The 22721-nt window shown below is 33.8% G+C and overlaps 2 protein-coding genes across 2 annotated transcripts in view; both read left to right on the plus strand.

The window, feature by feature from the left end:
* Window positions 1-22721, plus strand: part of LOC117118514 (tripartite motif-containing protein 2-like) — a 34993-nt gene that overhangs the window by 5736 nt on the left and 6536 nt on the right. The gene's annotated exons all lie outside the window — the stretch shown is intronic.
* LOC117118515 (tripartite motif-containing protein 2-like) lies at window positions 357-16556 on the plus strand. The gene is made up of 2 exons (XM_033263137.1): window positions 357-658; window positions 12562-16556. The coding sequence occupies exon 2, from the start codon at window positions 12562-12564 to the stop codon at window positions 14608-14610; it is 2049 nt and encodes a 682-aa protein (XP_033119028.1). The 5' UTR covers window positions 357-658; the 3' UTR covers window positions 14611-16556.

The raw sequence follows: 22721 nt of genomic DNA on the forward strand, positions 1-22721 counted from the left end.
TCATTTGAATTACTTCAAAATCAAGTCAAAATATACTTTTATTTTCCATAGAATAAATTAATACTTCAAAGTTATTTTCTTCATTAGACATAGTCCGTACCATGCTGCTATGCTCTAGAAAATTACTTTTGAATATATATTTCTAAAGCAATTGTAATGTCGACACACACGTTATTGTTTGGTTCTTTAAAGCTGTTTAACTATTTTGTACATGATTTGAATGATGTTTTGTCAATATATACTTCATCAATAAGTTTTAGTTTCACATCGCTGAAAACAGTGCTGATGATTGTTTTGTTGACGTAAATACAGCCTTTTGTGGTCTTTGGGTCACATGTGCAATGTAGCTAGCCCAATCACATTGTTTATCAGCTCCCCATGCCAAACCTTATCACCACTTGGTTATTCAATTATTACCTTAAGAAATATAGGTCCTATTTTATGCTACAGTATTTAGTGGTGGAAGAATATTTTGATTTGGGATTTGGGAATCGTTGCCAACCCCATGTTGGGCATTCTACAGACTGGAACCAAGAAGTGAAGGTGTAAAATTACAACACAGTAGTTTTTGTATTGAAGATTCATGTTTCCAAAAGGTGAAAGTGTCAACACAAACTAGTTTTTGTATTCAAGGTTCTTGTTTGAAGACTTGGCTAGGGTATGATTTATTATTATTCTTATTATTTGTTTGTTGAATACTTTTCTATCATGAATAGTAGTTTCATGATATGTATATCTGTATTATGAATTGTGTAATTCCTGATGATGACATAATATGACATAATATTGAATTCCAGCACGATGGGGTGCGTTTCGACACTTGGAGCATGGAGGTATAAAAATATTTTTATACCTCCATGCTTGGAGTATGTCTATCTTATATGAGTCGTGTCATGATAGAGGAATTATATGTCCTCCATGTTGTATCATGACCTGGTCTCATAGAAATGATACTATACCAATACTGTATAATGTTTTGTTGTATCATGAATGTGTCATGAATAAGGTACTGTAGGTATGTAACCTGAAAGTTATAAGTTTGTATTACTTGCTCTATAAGAATTTCAACTAGAAAGTTGAAGGATTAATTAATCATGCTTGATAATTGGACGGAACAGAAGTAATGAAGCTAAATGTATTGTAAACAGCTATATTTGGAGATTGGAATTGCTACAACAGTTGTGTCGTCACAACAGCAGTTGGTTCCCTTTGTTGTCAACCAGGCGTTGCCCTTCATTATGGCGGAATGACTTCATAATCTTACTGGTTTAGAAAAGGCTTTCTGGAATAGGCATTTTAAAACCTAATAATTTACCATAAAGATGTACTAAAAGTACAAAAGCTCACATTATATTAGTTATCAAACACACATTTAATCATATCAATTAAAAAAAAAAAAAAAAAAAAAGATACATCTTAATAATTACGTTAGAAATTGGGATCAATTGTTGGTCAGTAGGAAAATTGCGTCCAGTTGATAGCAACGGAGTAGTATTCTGTGGTATCGTGATGTAGCATTGTTACTAGCACTCTATAATTTTAAGCTGTAATTTCTGTTTTTAATCAATATACCTGTCTCTTATACACATCTAGATGTGTATAAGAGACAGACATGATATAGGCCAAAGTCATATGCACCGGGGCTAGAACAACTAGGGTAGATTGTATTCTTTTCCCCCGTGCCTTATTCATTATAATTGCGTCCGGTTGAATGCATTTTGTCGCCGATAGCAACGGAGTAGTATTCTGTGGTATCGTGATGTAGCATTGTTACTAGCACTCTATAATTTTAAGCTGTAATTTCTGTTTTTAATCAATATACTTATCTGATACGCTACATTCAATTGTTAAAAACCAGCTTTGAAAATAATGAGTATAAAAAAAATCATATTCTGTATGCCATTGTTGTAATAACAATTCTTAACATTGCAACCTTTGACCTATTTTTGGAGGTAATGAATTGGTTTTGAGGGTGTTAATATTATTTTCTTAGTTTTTGTATTATTTTGTGCATTTTGACACCAAAATTAACCATATACTGTATCATAGTAAGATACATATTTTAGTGTTTTATGTTGGGTCAATGATCTTTAACCCCAAAAAAGTAAGTACCCCACTCTCCTATCAACCTTTGTTTTGGTGTATCCTAGTATGTATTCCTACACAAGTAAATTGAAATAACATTCATTGTAATATTTTAAAAGATATACGCCAATATAGTGCCTAAAAAATACAATTTTTGACATTTTGACCTAAGTTTTCAAGGTCATAAAATGATTGCGATCGACTTTCAATGTTATTTCATTATTTGCTATATAATTCTAAGCATTTGACACCAAGATCAACCATATAGGCCTACTATAGAGTGTTCCAGAGATCGGTTTTTAGTATTTTAGACCTCGGTCAAAACAAAAATAATTAGAAATATTTTTTAATTTTTTTTTTTTTTTGTAATTTAGAATACTTTGTATGCCCGACACAAAATAAATAGATTTTAATGTCCACACAAAAGCATATTCATAAGAATTACAAAATTAATGTTATAAATCTAATTGACTATTCTGAGTACATATACTATGTTTGTGTCTTTTAATTAATTACACTAAAATATTTAATTTTTGATGTAGGTTCGACACAGTATGTACAACACAGTACATACTTCAATAGCAAAATGAATTTTAAGATCATGGTTCACATCAAATTATATACTGTAACATTGTTATTTAATAAGCATTCATATCAAGGCATGATTGGCACCTGCACGTGATATGCATGTACATGTCATGTACAGCTGCTGCCCAGGAAATTTACCAACTTTCTTATCATTGACTGCTGATACAAACTAATTGGTTTAGGATCTGAGTGGTTATAATTCCAAGAAAATCTGAGTGGTATATAATTCCAAGAAAAGTGTAGATAAGACACCTGAACACTGTTTCTCTAAAAGTAGTTCCAGTTCCAAAACATGCTGTTTCGAGCTTGTTACACACCAATGCACGCTACATCTTATCAACAGTTACGTCCTGCATCTTATTTATTTATTTTTTTTATAATAATTTTTATTTAATGTAAAATGGCATTGTGAAACACCAGTATGTTGATAGTGTACTGTACAGGTTTTTAACATAATTAACTGATTATTTTTATTATTATTTATTATTAATATTATAATTATCATAAGCATGGATGTATATTTTTAATGTACCTTCATGGTTTATGGAATTATAATTTGCTTCAGCTTTTCTCAATCTTTTGGTCAGCTTCTCCCTATGAAATCATGTTTGCATACAATAATTTACTGCAGCAACTAAGATTTAATGACAGAACCAAAGGATCCTAAATGAGTTAAGTCAAATTTAAAAGCATCCATTAAGTAATTCTACCAAAAATTAGTATTATAACGCTTATTATTATTATTATTATTATTACTGTATTATTATTATTATTATTATTATTATTATTATTAACAGGCCCACAGTATATTTATTATTATTTTATTACCGTATATTCCGGTATATAGCCGCAAATTTATTTCGACCCCTAAATTGGGAATGAGGCCTATCTTGTGTACAGTAAGAATGTCCCCAGTAAAAATGGCCCAGGAAAAAATGGCCCTGGTAAAAATGGCCCTGTTAAAAATGGCCCCAAATGACAGGTAGGTAAAAATTTCCCCCAATATTAAAATTCTGTATTAAAACTGATTTTAAAAAAATCATTATATGCATTTTTTTTTAAACTGGAATAATTTAATTTTTAAAAGGAATCATCATCAAATAAATTGCCATTTATATTTTACTTTTTGCAAGAATTACATATTCAAAGATAAAATATTCAAAGATAAAAAAAAGCCATGCATAACACTTTTTTTTTCCCATTTAAATGTTAATAAATAGCAACAACAATAGCAATCAATAAATCAACATAAATCATGCATTTATTAATACAAAAATAATTTATTTGTGGCCAAATTCGGAGGCGGAATCACAATTTTCCAGAAATTCAAAGATAGACAGACAGACAGACAGACAGACAGACAGATAGATATTCAATCCAGGTATTTGTAAACCCCACAAACAATGGATTGATATGAACATCAAATTATTTTTTTTTTTAAGAAAAAGAGAGTTCTACAAACATAATTAAAGTTTACATTATTTAGTATAGTTTTGAAAATAATAAATTGACAAAAAAAAAAATTATGGCCAATGGTTCTGAGCCAGTAGTAGGCACTTGGATTTAGTTGGCAGGGAGTAAAAACCAAGTAAGTTAAATAATTAAGTTGCTTAAATAAATGCATTCCTAATTATTCAGTTTACTAAAAACAATATTTGATTAATAAAGTCTTTGAAGTAACTCTAAACAGAACATTTATTGAATGTTTGTGAGAAAGTAAGCCTCTCCCTTTTCCCAAACACACAATTTATCCACATCCACAATTTTGTGGTTATCTATGAGTTGCATATTTTGGTAGTTGAAGTACTGTATGTATGTCAGGGTTCGAAATAACGCTGGTCCGCCGGCCAATGGCTAGTAAAATGTATGGCGGACCTGTTAATTACCCCAATAACAAGTCCGCATGACCAGTTAAAATTTCAATGAAAGCCTGACGAAATACCTAACGTTTTACTCATTCACCTCTTATCGCTATTTTTTGTTTATTGTCATGTTAATGTCAGCTACTATACGAACAGCCTTTGGGCTCAGTCATTCTAAGGCGAACAGCGAGCTAGGCCATGGAGGAATCCATGGCTAGATGGCTAGACGTACAGAGGGAAATCACCTTCTCCGCATGTTACAGCAACAAGGAGAAGTTGATTTCCGTTTGTGTGAGCACCGTGAAGTTAAAACATCTATGTCATATATCCATCCCACCATGCAACGTGGGACAACAAGTTAATAAACAATACAACGATTTCCGGACGAAATACTGTGAATGAACCATTCGTGCAGAGCATAGTCCCAATAGCGTTGTCATGGAGATTAACTATTAATTAAAATGACACACTCAGTAAAATGTTAGATAAAGTGGTAGTTACGCCTTCCGTTGTTTTAATAAAGTGCATTATCGCCTTATGAATACTTAAAAATCGATTGTAATCAACCTGATGAGAAAGGAACTCAAAGCAATTTTTTCTACGACGGCTCTTTTCCAGTAGACGTTTAATTCGGATTTGGTATGTCATTAGATTCATATGTCAGTCTACATGTAAATTACACTCACAATCCCCAAAAACATTGCTAATTACAGAGGAAATTTGCAGAGAATGAAATTTAAATTTGTTAGATTTATTTTAGATTTGACTCTAAAACAAAACCACGAGGGTTTCTTATTTATTTAATAAATTTGTTTAATTGTCAAGTTGTCACGCACTATGAAACTTTGGGCGATCTGACGTCATGACAGCCAAGCACATGGGATTTTTGCCCGGCCACATGACTCCACAAAAAAAATTAACCAATTAGCGGGCAGAGTTTAGGAGGCGCGACCTGATATTTTCAACGCATTTCGCATCGTGACCGCGAAGAATGTGTAGTGTTTACAGTTTAGAAAAAAATGTTAGACCGAAAATGCACGTAAAAACAATATAAAAGCATTCATTTTATTGGTACAGTAATTTAATTTGCTGTGCACTACAGCTAAACAACAGGTACTGTACGTATTATATGTTAAATAATATGTTAACATTTCGTAGGCTAGTCATACCGAATTCACTGACTGGGCTATGTTAAGCCTATATATATTAGCGTCTAGGCTAGGCCCTAACTGGCCTACCTTAATATTCGGAAAGGATTCAATAGAAATGTTCCACAAACCGATTTCCGGAAAACCGAACATCGTATTGTGTGCACTGTACATACAAACATATTCCTATATTTATATTTCGCGGCATAACTTCATAGAGAGACAACAGAATAATTTTTTTTTTGTATCTGTCAGTGTTACTTCATCGGTGATGGCCAGCATGATTAGCATGTCACAAATATGGTACTTGGGCCTTTCGAAGTTGGCAAGATAGTGGCTAGTGAAAGGGATTGAGGACCAGTAAAAATATTGATTTACTGGTCCACTTGGCTAGTTAAAAAAAACCTTAAGGGAAACCCCTGTATGTCATTACTCTACTTTATAGTGAAATAACGTTTTCAAAACTTTTATTTAATCTCTCATTATTTGCATCTGTTGTGTAACTATATTTGTTAAAAAACAAATACTTTTAGAGAAATAAAAAAAAAAAAATCACATGAAGGAAAAGGAAAAAATAAAACTTGCTATTACAGTTTTTAAATATTTGAAGATTAAAAAAAAATATCATTTCTATTTACTGAATTTTTTTCATTGGGGCCATTTTTACCGGGGAAATTTTTATCGGGGGCCATTTTTAACGGGGGCCATTTTTACCGGGGCAATTTTTTCCGGGTGCCATTTTTTCCTACATTCGGCCTCTCTATGCTACGGTCATCAACCGACTTGTAAAACATTCCGGATCGAGAACCGGGGCGAATACCCATATAGCCCATATAGCTCAATTAATTAGCCTAGGTTTCCTGGCCTAGGCCTAGTATTTGTAATTAACTCACTACAGTGCGTACCAGAATTCCTACATATTCTACAACTTTCAAGCAATGGTTAGTTTTGTTTAAACTGATTATTTTCATGTTACGTTCATTCATAAACAAAGTTTGATAATGGGCTTGTTCGACTGGATCATTTCGTTAAGTATTATTTTCAATCGACTGGTTCGTAAAATAAACTTCGTTGACAACGAAAATTAACTTAACCTAAACGCATTAAGTTATGCACGTGACCAAAAAAATATGGCCGATTGGTCAGTGTAGTAACAACATTTGTGTAATTTAGATTAAATTTCAGAAAAGAAAATTATAATATTTGCCCACATTGAAGTCAAAAAATAATTGTAGGCTAACAGAATTTAAAAACTGGATGAAAATATTTTAATGTATTACGAAAAACCATACAACCACAATCTGAAGTAGCCTTGATTACGCAACATGTATCGCGGTAACTATGCAGCCATTTTGTTTTGTCGAGTATTTACCAGTTTTCTATTCGACTGGTCGTCTTCGTTAAGTAGGATTTTACCACTGGCAGGTGGGCGTGGTTTTAACGACCAGTCAATACAGCCATTGTTTATGAATGAACGTACAGTAATACAAAAATAATAGTCACTACTTGAATGCTTTAGAAAAGTAAGAATCCTAGTACAGCACTGTATGTAGTGAGTATAATTACAAAAATACGTCAGCAAACCTTGCTAGGCTAATAAAATTGGGCAATCCTTAGCCTAACTTATTTTTTTATACGATTTTCGCCCGGTTCGCGATCTGAAATTTTAAAAAGTAGGTATGACCGGTGCATGGGCCGCATCACACATCCCAAATTTCAGGGTCGAAATTGCGTATAAAATGTGCGGCCTGTACATGAATATGGGTACCTATAAAAATAGGCCTACTTTGTAATTTGCGGATTGATTTTGGAACAAGATTTTGTTAATTCATGGACCTAATGTTGCTGTTTATTCTACCGCGGGCAGCTGCTTAAATAGCGTGTTCTGCTGAGTTAATCCCCAATGATAATCCTTTGAACAAACAATATTGTTTATTTAGCTGATCGTGTTAGTCAAGTGCCCCAAAAGTTGGGTTGCCTTTCTGGGTATATGTACACATTTAGGTTTACTGTTATTTTTGACTAATCAATCTAAATATACATGGTCATCTTATTTGCACGTTATTAAATATTAAACAATCAATTAAATTAGAGCTAAACTTTATGAAATTACTGTCTAACAAAAACTCCAATATAATTCATATCTTCAGAGAAAATATTAAAGAGAACAAAGAAATGTTAAGAGGATCATTGGAGTGGCATATTTAGGAGTATAGAAATGGGGAGATGGATGGGAGCCAAAGGTCATGTGGGGGAGGGGACTCAATGATTAGGTGATGAGAGGCTTAACTCAGAACATACAGTAATTTTTGATGATTTTTATAAACTATCTTTGAGCATGATTTTTCGTAGATGACCAGGGGAGGTTCTAGTATTTTTGGAGCGGGTGCGCTGGGGTGGGGGTATACCAATACTCATAAATTACAGTTTACACATTGAGATGTGAATTGATAGTTGTTGTTTAAAGGTAACCCAGACCTCTATAAAGAGTGTGAATTCAATATAAGTTTAGTATTTCTTCCTCATTTTCAGCATTAAAATTAAACATTGTGATTGTTTAATTTGTTGAATGATCATACATATTTAACAAGTATCCATGAAGTTGTGTTTGTTTTCTATTGACTATGGTTTGAGCAAAATCTACAATCTGCATACGCATTTACTTAGGTAAAAATGTCCAATTAAAAACACAGCCACAACAAAATTCCCACTCCCCCTCCTCCCAGTTGGTCATGCCTGAAAGCCATGTGGGCAAATCTCTAGCGCCACCGCTGGTTTCTGAACTATAGCGGCATTGTTTCATTTACATGGTTCAGTGATTATGATCTGATCATGAGAAGTAAGTAGCATTTGGTGGGCTGTACAGTGTACCCCCATCACACGATAATTAGAGCAGTCTCTATTACTTTATTACAGTGGCATAGTGGGGGGTGCAGCAGGGGCTTAAGCCTCACCAGGCAGGTCAAGCTCCACCATCGGAGAGAGAGCTCATCGGCAGCCGGACTAAAAACACATAAAAATAGGCCCAAACCATGTCAGTCAGTCTGAAAGTGTCATTTCTGACCATCCAGATGTCGTCTCTATTCTTTAAAAAATCTTATTTGGGAGGAGAAACACCCTCTCAAACCCTTCCCCAGCTCAGTATCCCCCAGAAAATATATTCTAGAGCTGCCACTGCTTAATTACCTTGCATGCTAACATATTTTAAACCATCAAAAAATGTTATCTTTTTTCCACATACGTATACGTACACGTACAGTATATATATCTGTCTCTTATACACATCTAGATGTGTATAAGAGACAGGTACATGAATATGGGTACAATTCTTGGACAAAATGGATCCAGGACTTACTAATGTGTAAAATGTTCCAAACACAACAAGATAATCACTGAATCACGTCACTGAAAGACTATCCATTGTACATTTTGAAAGGACTGAAGGAAGTAGCAAAGATGGAAAAACAAACGTCTAATTCATCGCACAATTGTTTTAAAATTATACTGTTCATGCATGAAATCATCATGTAATAAAAGTGAAAGTTTTCTTTGTTTTCAAAATAAACATGATATAATTGAAATGCAGACTGCTGTAAAGAAAAGTGATATTGAACTTGTCAAAACAGTTGAAAGCAATAAAAACAAATTGAAAAGAACAATTCATTCAATATCTAATGATATGTCTGATTTTGAATCACACATAAAATTATGCAGAACAGCTATTGAAGTTAAGGAGAAGACACTTATCAAGAAGGTTGAAGAGGAAAGCCAGAAAATAACCTTACAACTTGAAGATATATACAAAGAATTGAAAGAAGACATTAGTAGTAAAATAAAAGACATTGATTCAAAGCTGACTCAGCTAAATAATTTGAATCCTATCATCAATACAATGAGTAACACAAAGGAAACAGACACTGCTGGATCCAAAAAGATAACTATAAATACTATCAGAGACAAGCTCCTAGAAATTGATGACAAAACTATTATTCCAAAGTTGATTCTATCTACACATTTGGAAGAATTGATAAATACTGAGGGTATTGGTAAAATCACAACTGTTGATAACATGTACAAGGTTGCTCAAGATAATGAAGCAATTACTGTCACACAAGGACAGCCATTTGTAGTCAAAGTATCAAGTCCGTCAGAGAGCGATGCATGTCAATTAGCTGCCACTCTAAGGAACTCATCAGGTGAAGATTCAACTGCTGAGCTAGAATATCAAGGAAATGGAGAGTACAAAATTACAGGGAGATGCAATGTGGAAGGTGACTGGCAAATGAAGATTATTGCAGGAGAGGCACAGATCAAAGGATCTCCAGTAAAAATTAAAGTGGAAATGCAGGGACTTGTTCATACCATTGAAAACATATCAGTCTACAAAAAACATGACAAAATAAATAAAGTGGCAGATGTACTGTTAGACATCAATGGATGCATATTAGTATCAAGTCGTAGTAAGGATATATTAAAGTTCAACCAGTCAGGTCTATTTGTTGCTAGGATACAGATGCCACAAAATGTGAAGGTCAATAGAATGCATCTAATGGGTAATGGTCACATTGTGTACATTGATTACTTAGGACAATGTGCTTTGATGTGTGATGATAAATTTCAAGAAATCTGCTCATTTGGTAAAGGAATATTGCAGTGTCCAAGTGGCTTGACAGTAAACGATGAAACTAGAGTACTATATGTAGCAGATCATAATGCTAACTGTGTGTATAAATTCAATGTTGATGATGGTAGACTTCTAGGTAAGATAGGTTCAGAAGGTAGTAAAGAAGGTCAAATGCAAAAACCACAAGATGTCACCTTAAATAAGGCAGGTTATGTGATTGTTGCTGACTTTGGACATAACAGTTTAAAAATGTTTGATGAAAATGATAATTTGATGAGAGTTGTATGGCATGTTTGGGGTCCTTGTTGTGTAACCACAGATATGGATGGAAATATTATAGTGTCAAATAATAATAGACTGCAGCTATTTGATAAAAATGGTGTCTTCATAAAAAGAATAGATCATGAAGATGATGGATTAGATATCACATGTGGAATCACTGTAATATCAAATAGACCAAGAAGAGTAGCAGTAGCAAACTACATATACGACAATGTCAAAATTTTTCAGTACTGACTTTGAAATTAATTTTAGTTTAAAAGTTCCATATTACTCAGATAATAATCTGGCAACAGTCTATAGAAAAACAGAAATAACAGGTTGATGTTTTAAAACAAATTCACCATCATTTTTACTACAAAATACAAATATTAATGAAAATATGTACTTTATGCATCGATTGTGGTAGCATGCTTTACCTCCAAAGAAGTAGCGGCTCTGGGATATATTTTCCGGGAGTGGGGAAGAGCTGTCCAACAGGGGGACTTGAGCTCATATGCCTAAGCTGGGGAAGGATTTGAGAGGGTGTTCCCCCTCCCAAATGAGATTTTTTAAGAATAGGAATCTCTGAATGGCCAGAAATGCCACACTCTCAGACTGTCACACAGACATGTGTTGGTTTGACTGTCAGATGAGTCGTGAGTGGATGGACAAAGTAATTCATACTTAAAAAATATGTTAAATTTAAATGTAAATATAATGACGTTAACAAATAAATAACAATAATTTTAACGTGTACATAGTATCACTACTACAATAAGATTAATATTTTTCAATTTTATAATCAATTTTATATAGCCAGAGTTAGTTTCGACCTAGGCAAACCTTTGCTAAAAAATATAAAAATTCTATCGTTTTTCTTACAATCACACACAAAAGTTGTAGCTATCAAATTTCAATACAACAACCTATATTTTTGAAGCCTAATTGGTTAACTAATAGTGTTATAGCCCCCCATTAGTTAACTAATAGTGTTATAGCATGTGCATGTATTAAAATTGGCTGCAAACCTTAGATATTTGCAAGGAAGATAATGTCACTTTAATTTATACAGGATGCTTAAAAAAAGTATATTTACTATTATTTAATTAGCATCAATAAATCTTTTGAATTTCCTTGTTTCAATATATCTCTTTCTTTCATTTTATATTTGGTCCGTGCGTAGTGATGACCCAGAGCCTCACTGCTGTTGTTGTTATTGTTGTTACCAAAACTTTACAAACCTTAAAAGCATCCAGCGTTGCCAGTTTTGAATATAACGTGCATGAAATTTTGTACACATGAACGTTCATCGCCCCTTTTTTAAGTTGGACCCCAAGGTTCCCCTACACCTACAAAACAAAACAGGGGTTTCAAACTTTAAAAGTGTCCAGCGTCGCCAATATTGAACAAACATGGAGGAAAATTTACACACATAAACTAGATGGGATTTCCAACAAACGTTCATCGCCGTTTTTTAAGTTGGACATCCTGGTTTCCTGTACACTACAAAACAAAACAGGGGTTTCAGCAAAGACTACATTATTGCCATTACCGCCAATAGGGCAGGTCGCATGAATGGCAAGCTCGATTAAGGATTAAGGTCGTGAGTTTGAAACGCGTCTTGGTATTCACCTTTTTTCCAATTTTAAGATTTTATTTTTGTTTAATTTTATGTAACTTAATTTTTAATTCTGAAAGTTTTTTTTTTCTATTTTTTCTTTTTGTACAAATAAACATTCTAATTATTAAAAAATTTCTATCTTATTAGCTCTTCCAAAAAACCCCATATAATAACTTGCGCCTGTACTGTATTTAAGCATGGAGGAACGCGCGGACCATTAGTGCGGTCGCTCTTGTTTCTTTTAAACTGGCACATCCAAGTCATAAATTTAATTAACATTTCAGAAATTTTTGCTAATTACAGAAATTTCCCACACTCAACAGGTGGCAAACAAAAATTTATAAATAAGACTACATAATTTTATATTTACAGATGTCTACTGGCAGGGCTTTACAATTCTTGGACCAAAGAGATCTTGGATGTTGTACCTATAAAGAAGGATTCACAGAGCCAATGAAACCCATGTGCCTCCATAGTTACTCTCTTTGCTGTGAGGAAAGTTCAGTGGAAAGACACGTCTGCAAACTGAAATGTCTAAAATGTGATCAAAAACACAAACAAAAAAAAGAAAATTTTAAAAACCTCATAGAAAATGAAAATCAAAGAACGTGCTCAAACTGTGATAATCAACCAAAATACCACTGTTCTGAATGTTTACTATACTTATGTTTACAATGTTGCAAACACTACAAGATAATACCTTCACAGAAAGACCATCCATTAGATAGGAATGGAGGATGTAGCAAAGATGATCACAACAAATGTCCAATTCACTGTACAAATATATTGGAATTTTACTGCTCAACTTGCAAGAAATCAGCATGTAAGCAATGTGAACATGTTCTTTGTTGTTTTAAAAATAAACATAACATAACTGAAATACAAACTATTGTGGAGAATTTTCACCAAACTGCTACTGAACTTACCAAAAAAGCTCAAAGCAATAAACAAAATTTGAAAAGAACACTTGATTTAATACCTACGGATGTGTCTGATTTTGAATCTAATGTAAAATTATGCAGAACAGCTATTGAAGTAAAGGAGAAGACACTTATCAAGAAGGTTGAAGAGAAAAGCCAAACAATAATCTCACAGCTTGAAGATATATACAAAGGAATAAAAGAAGACATTAATTTAAAACTCACTCAAGTAAATAATCTAATGGTCACAATCCACAGAATTATGAACAAACCAGAAGAAATAGATACACTTGGATCCCATAAGATAAAAGCTATTAGAGACAAGTTCCTAGAAATAGATGATAATAGTATTATTCCAAAGTTTATTCTATCTACCAATACAAATTTGGAAGAGTTGATAAATACTGAGGGCATTGCTACATTCGCATATATTGACTGCACGTACAAGGTTGCTCAAGATGATGAAGCAATTACTGTCACCAAAGGACAACCATTTGTAGTAAAAGTATCAAGTTTAGCAGACACATGTCAGTTAAAAGCCACCCTAAAGAATTCATCAGAAAACACTGCCACTGAGATAGAATATCATGGAAGTGGAGAGTACAAAATAACAGGTAGATGCAATGTGGAAGGTGAATGGCAAATGAAGATCACTGTTGGGGAGATGGAAATCAAAGGATCTCCAGTGAATATCAAGGTGGAATCACTGGGACTTGTTCATGTCATTGGTGACATATCAGTATACAAAAAAGATCAAGAAGAAGGTAGAGCAACAGATGTAGTGTTGGACACAAACGGATACATTTTAGTATCAAGCTCCAGTGATGATATATTGAAGTTCAACCAATCGGGATTATTTGTTGCTAGGATACAGGTACCACAAAACGTGAGAGTCAAAAGAATGCATCATATGGATGATGGTCACTTGATGTACAGTCCTGCCTATGACAATTGTGTTGTAATGTGTGACAATAAATTTGAAGAAATTCGCTCACTTGGTAAAGGAATATTAGAGTGTCCAAGTGGCTTGGCAGTAAACAATGAAACTAGAGTACTATATGTAGCAGATAATGATGCTAACTGTGTGTTTAAATTTAATGTTGATGATGGTAGACTACTAGGTAAAATAGGTTCAAAATGTAGTATAGAAGGTCAAATGATAAAGCCAATTGATGTCACTTTAACTAAAGAAGGTAACGTGATTGTTGCTGAGTTTGGAAATCACAGAATTCTAATGTTTGATGTAAATGATAATTTTATAGGAGTTGTATGCCATGAGTTTTGGCATCCTAATGGTGTAACCATGGATATGTATGAGAATATAATAGTGGCAAGTGTTCATAAACTAGAGCTATTTGATAAACATGGTTTCTTCATAAAAAGAATAGATCTTGATGATGAATTAATTTCATCATGTGGAATCGCTGTAATCTCAAATAGACCAAGAAGAGTAGCAGTAGCAAACTACACCACAAACAATGTTAAAATTTTTAATTACTAAATTACATTAAAATTAATTTGTAAATACAGTAGTTTCATAATTCCCAGACATAAATCTGTCAACAGTTGATGAAAAAAAAGAACAGATAAAACTTGCCCTGTTACGCCATTTATTTACTAAAAAAATAATGGCCAGTGGTTGACCGTTTCATCCACCAAAATATGAGGCCTAGCATCATGGCTTCATATGACAAATTTGAACTTGGTTTTATGACGTTTATCATTTCAAAGGTCACAAGAATTCCAGCTTGACCATGATTTCCAAAGTCACATTATGTGGCCTAATAAATGATGCTTAAGCCTGGTTTCTTATTGTAATCGTATTGTGTGTAAAGCAGTTCCTGACGCAATCAGGCAGACTCTCCATTTTGACCGATCAATCAGCATCACTGAAAGCTGTCAGCAATAGCATGTACGTAGCTATTGTATGGAAAAAAGCCTTACATTTATTTGAACATTAAAAGCCTTGAAATCTTCAGTAACATACAAAGGTAGAGGATTTTAAGCAGCTACTGTGAAGAATTCAATTTATGAATGTTTCTATACAATAAATGATTATTGTAGTATGAGTTATATTTCCAAATAAGAAAGTATAATACATACTCCATGTACTGAAATGCACGCCATCGTGTTGGGATTCAATATTTCGACATCAATTATGTCATCATCAGGAATGTTATCTTTCCAATTGACAGGAAAGTTTCCTGTAGATTGGTATTTTTATGCCTTTATATAGAACACAATAGTTAATATGGTGCCAACTATTGTACTTTATTGAATTAAATCCACTTCCTTCTCAGATTTCCTCCTTTGATACTAACAGAAAATTGAATGGTGCTCATTCAATTATGCATAGATTTTTATAAATTAAGCTTTCACCTGCAACATGGTGTTGAAACATAATAGATAAAAACAGGTAAATCCTGATATTGTAGTGAATTAGTAGAGTCTACTCCACACATATTCAGGGAATGGGATATTCCAGGAGATATACCTAACTGGTTTTTTAGTGGAAATATGAGGAGAAACATGTCAGGTTCACACAAAAGCCCTAGTATCCGGATCGGAAGCTAACCGTTAGCGCTAACGATTAGCAACTAATTGTGAACATCCGATCAGTTAGTGCTAACCATTATCATGATCCAGATATGCTAATTGTTAGTGATCGCTATCAGTTATCATGTTCAGAGCATTTATATCATTGACCAATCACACGTACATGTTTCCAATTTTCTATTGGCAGTGATTCGATCATCATCTTCTTGGTATTTGGATCAGGGATTGCCTGGAACAGCTGCTAACGGTTAGCAGGATGCGGATACTAGGGTTCTTGTGTTAATATTTCTGTAGGCCTACACACAGGATCAACTGTATTTCTGTGTCAAATACTGCTCTTAGAGCGATAACCCTAATCACATTATGTATAATTAACTCGTATGTACAATAGTATTCCTCTTAGGCTAAGTTCACACACAGCAGTTAACGGAACAAACTCCCAACAAGACATCCCAAATACATCTCCAAACACTTTGTCTGAACTTATATCATTTATTTTTATTTCATTTTGAATAATAAAATAACTGACTGCATTTTTCCCTTGCCTTTTGTTTTTCACAGGCTGGCATTTACTTTTTGGGGCCATTGTCTCTATTACAATTCCTGAGCAACCGGTCGTCTGTGGCAGGGTAAATGTGTTTTAAGTTCCTTTGTTCAAGTCACCTATTGTAGGCAGAGGTCCGGGAGTGCACCAGGGTGGTAATGGATGGTGACCCCAAAGAGTATTTGCGTCTTTATTTTGCTTGTCTACAGATCCATGTCAGTTTAAATAAATAATTTTAAAATGAATAAATAAATACAAAAAATAAAATAAATAAATAAGAAAAAAAAATGCAGAAATGAAGCTACACTTTGCAGATTAAAAACGGTGCCGCAAGCACCTCTTTGTAATTTACTAGTGTTTGTATTTTTTAAATTGATGTTTCTTATTGGCTGTTTGTGAAAAGTGTCCCAATTCAGGTTGCTACTAAGAAACTCTATTTTGCCAACTTGACATTTTATAAAAAAATTTAATAAAGATATATATACTGTGTAGAGATGGATACATGTGCCAAATAAAATGCAGGGCTTGAAATTAAGGGTTATTTGGTCACATTTGCGACCTGATTTTTTAAGGTGCGACAAGGAATTCAACTTTGTCGCGCTCAGTGCGACAAGATCGTTTGATAGCGCGAGTAGATTTTGTAAGCGGCAGGAAGGTGGTTTCCCTCCAAATCCCAATTATTTACAACTTGTACAGTCCATTATTTTCAGTCAGGCAGTACGCAAAACATGTTATCATTCATTTTACATGTACTGTATCAACCAATCAGCATGACCTAGACTGTTATAGTGTGACGTCGTACACTAAAACCGTGTCGATGTGCGCTCATCTTATTCTTGGTAAATAAGCGATCACCGTCAAAGAGAAGGAGACTGGTATAAACATATCGGATTGCATGATTTTTTACTATTTTATTGGGTGCTACTCTTACCTGTACCTCCTCGTAATTGTGAACATTTCCTTAACGTATTTGTTCATAAAATAGACTATGTACCGAAATTTCAAACGATCGTATACAGTATTGACTCACACGATGTAAACGGCCCAGATCAAGCAATAATCAAAATTTAACTCTTAATAGATCGTAAATAAATTAGGCATCATCTGGATGATTGTATTCAAAGTACTACCAGTATTAAGGCAGACATTTTTTTTATTTTTTGAAAAACCAAACGAATTACGTAAACCTCATACATTATGAAATAAGATTACGCTTCTTCAATCACATAGCTGATGATAACAAAGGGTATAAAATACTCATTGATGATAACCTCAGCCAGACTTCACAGAGCAGCTATAGTTCAACAACATGCATCTCAATGAGCAACATCTTGAAATTTACAAAAAAACAAACAAACAAATAGGTCTCACAGCAAAATTTTGAAACCTAATTAAATGAAATAATATAGAAAGCATCTCCTTTACTACCATTTATTTACTGAACGAGCCAGTCGGCTTCTGACCTACTTTTGTTTGTATCGGCGGCGTATAAAGAGTCAAATGACTTTGTGTCTGGCAACCTCGGTGTCTGTGTCTACCAGGAGGAGCCTGGAATTGGGAACGTTTCTCACTGAATGTAGTAGATGGTAAGCAGAGTTATTTCATAGGCAACAAGTAATGGGCCTCTATCAAACAATTTATTTTGTTCTTAACAAAGTATCAGCAGAAAGTAAGCAAAATGATTGTTTAATCGTGTTTTGAAATAATATAAAAGTTGAATTGTATATACTAAATGAATATTTAAAGATTAAATTTTAAACGTGGAATTAATAAAGTGCAACAACTGAATTAATTGGTTAATTTAATCTGTAAGATATATAAAAAATATATAATTCTACAAGGAATGTTCTTTTTTTTGACAACAAAAAACGTAACAACAAAACAACATTGAACTAACTGGTAGCAGGTCTTCCAATTACGAAACTATATTTCGCGGAGTAACATCCCAAACCATGTGTGCGCCCGACTACACAGGCTGGCAAGTAAGATATGTTGAGTCCATTGCAGATTGTAAACCAGAATGCTGGGATATTACATCATTCAGGGCAACTTGCAATGTTTGGGATATGTTACTCCGCGAATACTTTGTAAACACTAGAAGTGTGACAATTTTCACTGGCGATTAATACTGAAGTTTCGAAGTTGGAAGGCGTACCAGTTTTTTTTTGGTTTTTTTTTTTATAATTCTCAATAAAAACAACCATTGAACAAGAAAATGAAACTATAGATCATTATATATGTAGGTATAAGATACTTTGCTGAAGTTGTACAGGCCCAGGCCTAATGTTCTAGGCTACTTTATAACCTAAATATGAAGTGTCGCTGGCCCACTGTGTGATGCCAATTTTTCGGGCTTGAAACAAAGCCTAAATGGCCTTTGACAAGTGGAGAGCTGGAATCTCAGCACTCCCGAAATGTTGGTGAAACTCTGGAACTCTGTTTAAGTTGAAATTATTATGTGTAAATTGATTTAGAGTTATCTCATAAAGAACAAATTCCATCCACGCATATTAAAAATAAGTCTGCCAATTTCCACGCAAATGTTACAGTAAAGTTGGCCGGTGGCTATTGTAACCAATGTATAGGCATTCGCAGTGTTAATGCGATTCTGCGGACCTATTTTCTCGAAATTTCCTGCTCAAATGAAGAAAAATACTGAAAAATTTAAAGAAAGTGTACAGAAAATATAATTAATGTTTCAGTAATAATAATTAATAATTTTATAATCAATATATCAATCCACTTAAGTAACTGCAGATTTTGGCAGTCCATTGACTAGACAGTTTAGCTCATTATTACTGCTCATGTTTTTCTTTTTTATATTGTGTATATCTGTTAATAATTAACATAAATTTGTAATTTTCTTAGAAATATTCCTATTGAAACTTTCCATGAAATACTTTCCCTTTCCTTCCAGTTAGGTTGAATTTTTTACCTTGCACCTTTTTTCTTCACTATCCCTTTAATATCTATTTTCTTTTTATTTTCCTTTTTCTTATTTCATTTTTGATACTTACCTTTCTTTTAATTTTTTTCATTGTTATTTTCTTTCCACTATTTTACTTCTTTCTTTTTTTTTCTTTCCTTCCTTTTGTTATTTCTTATTTATTATTTTTCTTGTTTTTTTTTTTTCTTTTTTTTTTTTTTTTTTAAATCTCTTCTCTTTATCTTTCATGTCTTCTTTAGTGCATAATAATCCATAGGGACAGTGTAGGTGTGGGTGTGTAGGGAAATATAAAGAATAAAATATTGCGCAGCGCTTATTATCTTAGGGATTGCGAAAAGGATGGGGAAATATGTACTACTAAAAAAATTACTTGTGTTCTACCAAATTTTTTTGGGGGGGAGGGGGGTGCCAGAAAATTTTGGCAGTGCTACCAAAAAAAAAGTTAATTTCAAGCCCTGAAATGACATTATTATTATTTGACTGATTATTGACAGATTCATCTATCCAGGTTGATTACTATTAATATAAATTAAAACTTTATATCTCTGGATAAAGCAGAAAACAAAGGAACTTGTTGTTTTAAGCTTTCAACTAACACTGTAGTCTTATTCACAATGACACACGAGGCCAGTGGGCCTGGTCCTAGTTCCTTCTCCTCCAATCTTGCCTTCAAGGCATTGTTCCATATTTTTGGAAAATTATATCTTCCATCTCCATTCAACATTGGTCTGTTGGCCCTGATGTAGATGGCTTCCTTGACTCCTCTCTCAAACCATCTTGGTTCCACAGTTAGAATTTTAACCTCACCAAATTTGACGCTGTGATCCTGAAACTCGGTGTTAATATGTTTTGAGGTTTCCGATGATGTAATGTAGAGAATGTTCCTAATATTTAGTCCAAAAGGTCTCTACCGTGCATCAATGGCGGCCTGCTGGATCTCAAAAGAGATTCTTTAATGAATATAAATAAATTTTAAAAGGCAAATGGGGAAAACCCATAAAACAGCAAACGGCCACATAATGCAAAACTATTTAAAATTAAATCGGAACAGTAGAGAAAATCCGATCAGAATGACAAAACAAACTAAGCATCCACTGGAAGGAATCCCAATATCTGCAGACGGATCCATTTCGGCTTTCCAGGCCTCATCAGTGCAGCTAGGGTATAGACCCAAACGAAACGTTCGACCAGCCGAACATTTCGTTTGGGTCTATACCCTAGTCGAACGTTTCGTTTTTCGAACCACCAGTTCCTTAGATACATAACTCAATGAAAAAAACGATGAGATGTCAACGACTTGGTAGACTTAGAACACAAATTTTATTCAAAACATGAATATTTCAACCTGTCCTCGGGTCTTCTTCAGCATGTGTGACGAACAAAACATAAGTTGGCTATTACAATAATTATGATAAAAAGTAAAGTGTAATATGATTGGTCGACAATTTAATAGAATATAATGAACATGTTGATTGGACAAAAAAACTAAGGGGCGGAGTAACAATAGAAATAATTAACAGATAAATTTATTGGTCACTGTAATAATAATGAGGCTAATATTAGAGTGGGAATACAGATCTCAGTCGATAATAACAAAGATGGAAATAAACAATGACATAGAATAAAGGAACCGCAAGATTAAACCCCCTACAACATGATAAATAGCAAATAAGCAAAAACATGTTAACAAGCAGCAAAATAACAGAGAGCCAGAAAGGCTGAAATACAAAACTCTTATTTGATAAAGAGAAATACAGAAATAAATATATATATATATATATATATATATATATATATATAGGCCTATATAATGACTGAATAAAAAGACATACTAAACAAAAATAGGCAATCAAAAAAATACAGATGTGCTGGAAAATATATGTCAATGGGTCTATACGTTAAAATAAAAAAAAATAATAATATAGGTAATATAATAATAATCAAAATGATAGTAATAATAATAATAATAGTAATAATAATAATAATGATAATAATAATAATAATAATAATAATAATAGTCATATGAATTACTAAAAAGGATTAAGAATAAGGAAAATTATAGTCACTGATCATACTGCGGTCCTTGTTAAGTCCGAATATGTGGGTTTTGTGTTTGATTATGTGTCTGAGTTCAGATATGCGCCTTTTATTTATAGAATGGCCGAGGGAGTTAAAGTGGTCGGCTACAGGGAAACCCTTACTATGATTGCGGATGGATTGTTTGTGGTTGTTGAATCTAAGTCTGAATTTGGTGCCAGTCTCACCAATGTACGATCCTGTCGCAAGTGATGAGATATACCACGTTGGATGCATCGCAGGTTAATGGAGGGGGCGTATATAGAGGTTAGAATGGGGGAGTTTGATGAGAGGATTAGTATTAAGGCATTTGCAGATGAGGCATCGGGATTTATTGCACTTAATATTGCCAGGTGACAGTGGTAGGAAGGTTATGCGTGACGAAGTCAAAAGAGATTTAAGATTCGGGGGCTGTCGATTGGCGAGTAGAGGAGGACTGTCAAATAAGTGTTCGATGGACTTGTCGACTTTAAGTTGGGTGTAGTCTTCACAGATATTTTTGGATAAGGGGTGAGTGTTAGTATGGAAGTCCATGACCAGTGGGATGCGTTGGGAGTCAGATTTAGTGGTCGGAGAGAGAAGATCCTGTCGGGAACGGAGGGAAGCTCTAGTAAACTGAGATTTAACTAGGCTGAAGGGGTATCCATGGTTAAGGAGGTAACCAAGAAGTTTACTACAATGAAAAGTGTAGTCATCTGGCTCAGAACAAATCCTCTTTATGCGTAAAAATTGACTGTAGGCAATAGATGATTTTAGGCGAAGAGGATGGGCACTGTCAAAATTGAGAAAAGAATGGCTGTCAGTAGGTTTAGTGTAAAGGGAGGTTGAGATGTGGTGGTTAGAAAGAGAAACTAAAACATCTAAAAAGGGGAGAGAAGATTGTGACTGCTCCATAGTGAATTTAATGTGTGGGTGAAAGTTGTTAGCGTGACTCTTGAAGCGCTCAAGGTTTTGAACTCTGTGTTGCCAAATCATAAAAATATCATCGATGTATCTACTATATAGAATAGGGGTGTAAGGGGAAACGAGGAAAGAAGATCGGTTTCAAGAACAGACATGAAAATGTTGGCGTAATTAGGTGCCATTTTTCATGTTGCAGGGGGTTTAATCTTAGAGGTTCCTTTATTCTATGTCATTGTTTATTTCCATCTTTGTTATTACCGACTGAGATCTGTATTCCCACTCTGATATTAGCCTCATTATTATTACAGTGACCAATTAATTTATCTGTTAATTATTTCTATTGTTACTCCGCCCCTTAGTTTTTTTGTCCAATCAATATGTTCATTATATTCTATTAAATTGTCGACCAATCATATTACACTTTACTTTTTATCATAATTATTGTAATAGCCAACTTATGTTTTGTTTGTCACACATGCTGAAGAAGACCCGAGGACGGGTTGAAATATTCATGTTTTGAATACTTATTTGTGTTCTAAGTCTACCAAGTCGTTGACATCTCATCGTATTTTTCATTGAGTTATAT

The sequence above is a fragment of the Anneissia japonica genome, unplaced genomic scaffold (assembly GCF_011630105.1).
Source record: "Anneissia japonica isolate Jap-2015-1 unplaced genomic scaffold, ASM1163010v1 scaffold287869_len1821871_cov162, whole genome shotgun sequence".
NCBI lineage: Eukaryota > Metazoa > Echinodermata > Crinoidea > Comatulida > Comatulidae > Anneissia > Anneissia japonica.

What these genes read in the sequence shown, in the direction of transcription:
- LOC117118515 (XM_033263137.1), top strand. Translation starts at nt 12,562, where the DNA reads ATGTCTACTGGCAGGGCTTTACAATTCTTGGACCAAAGAGATCTTGGA.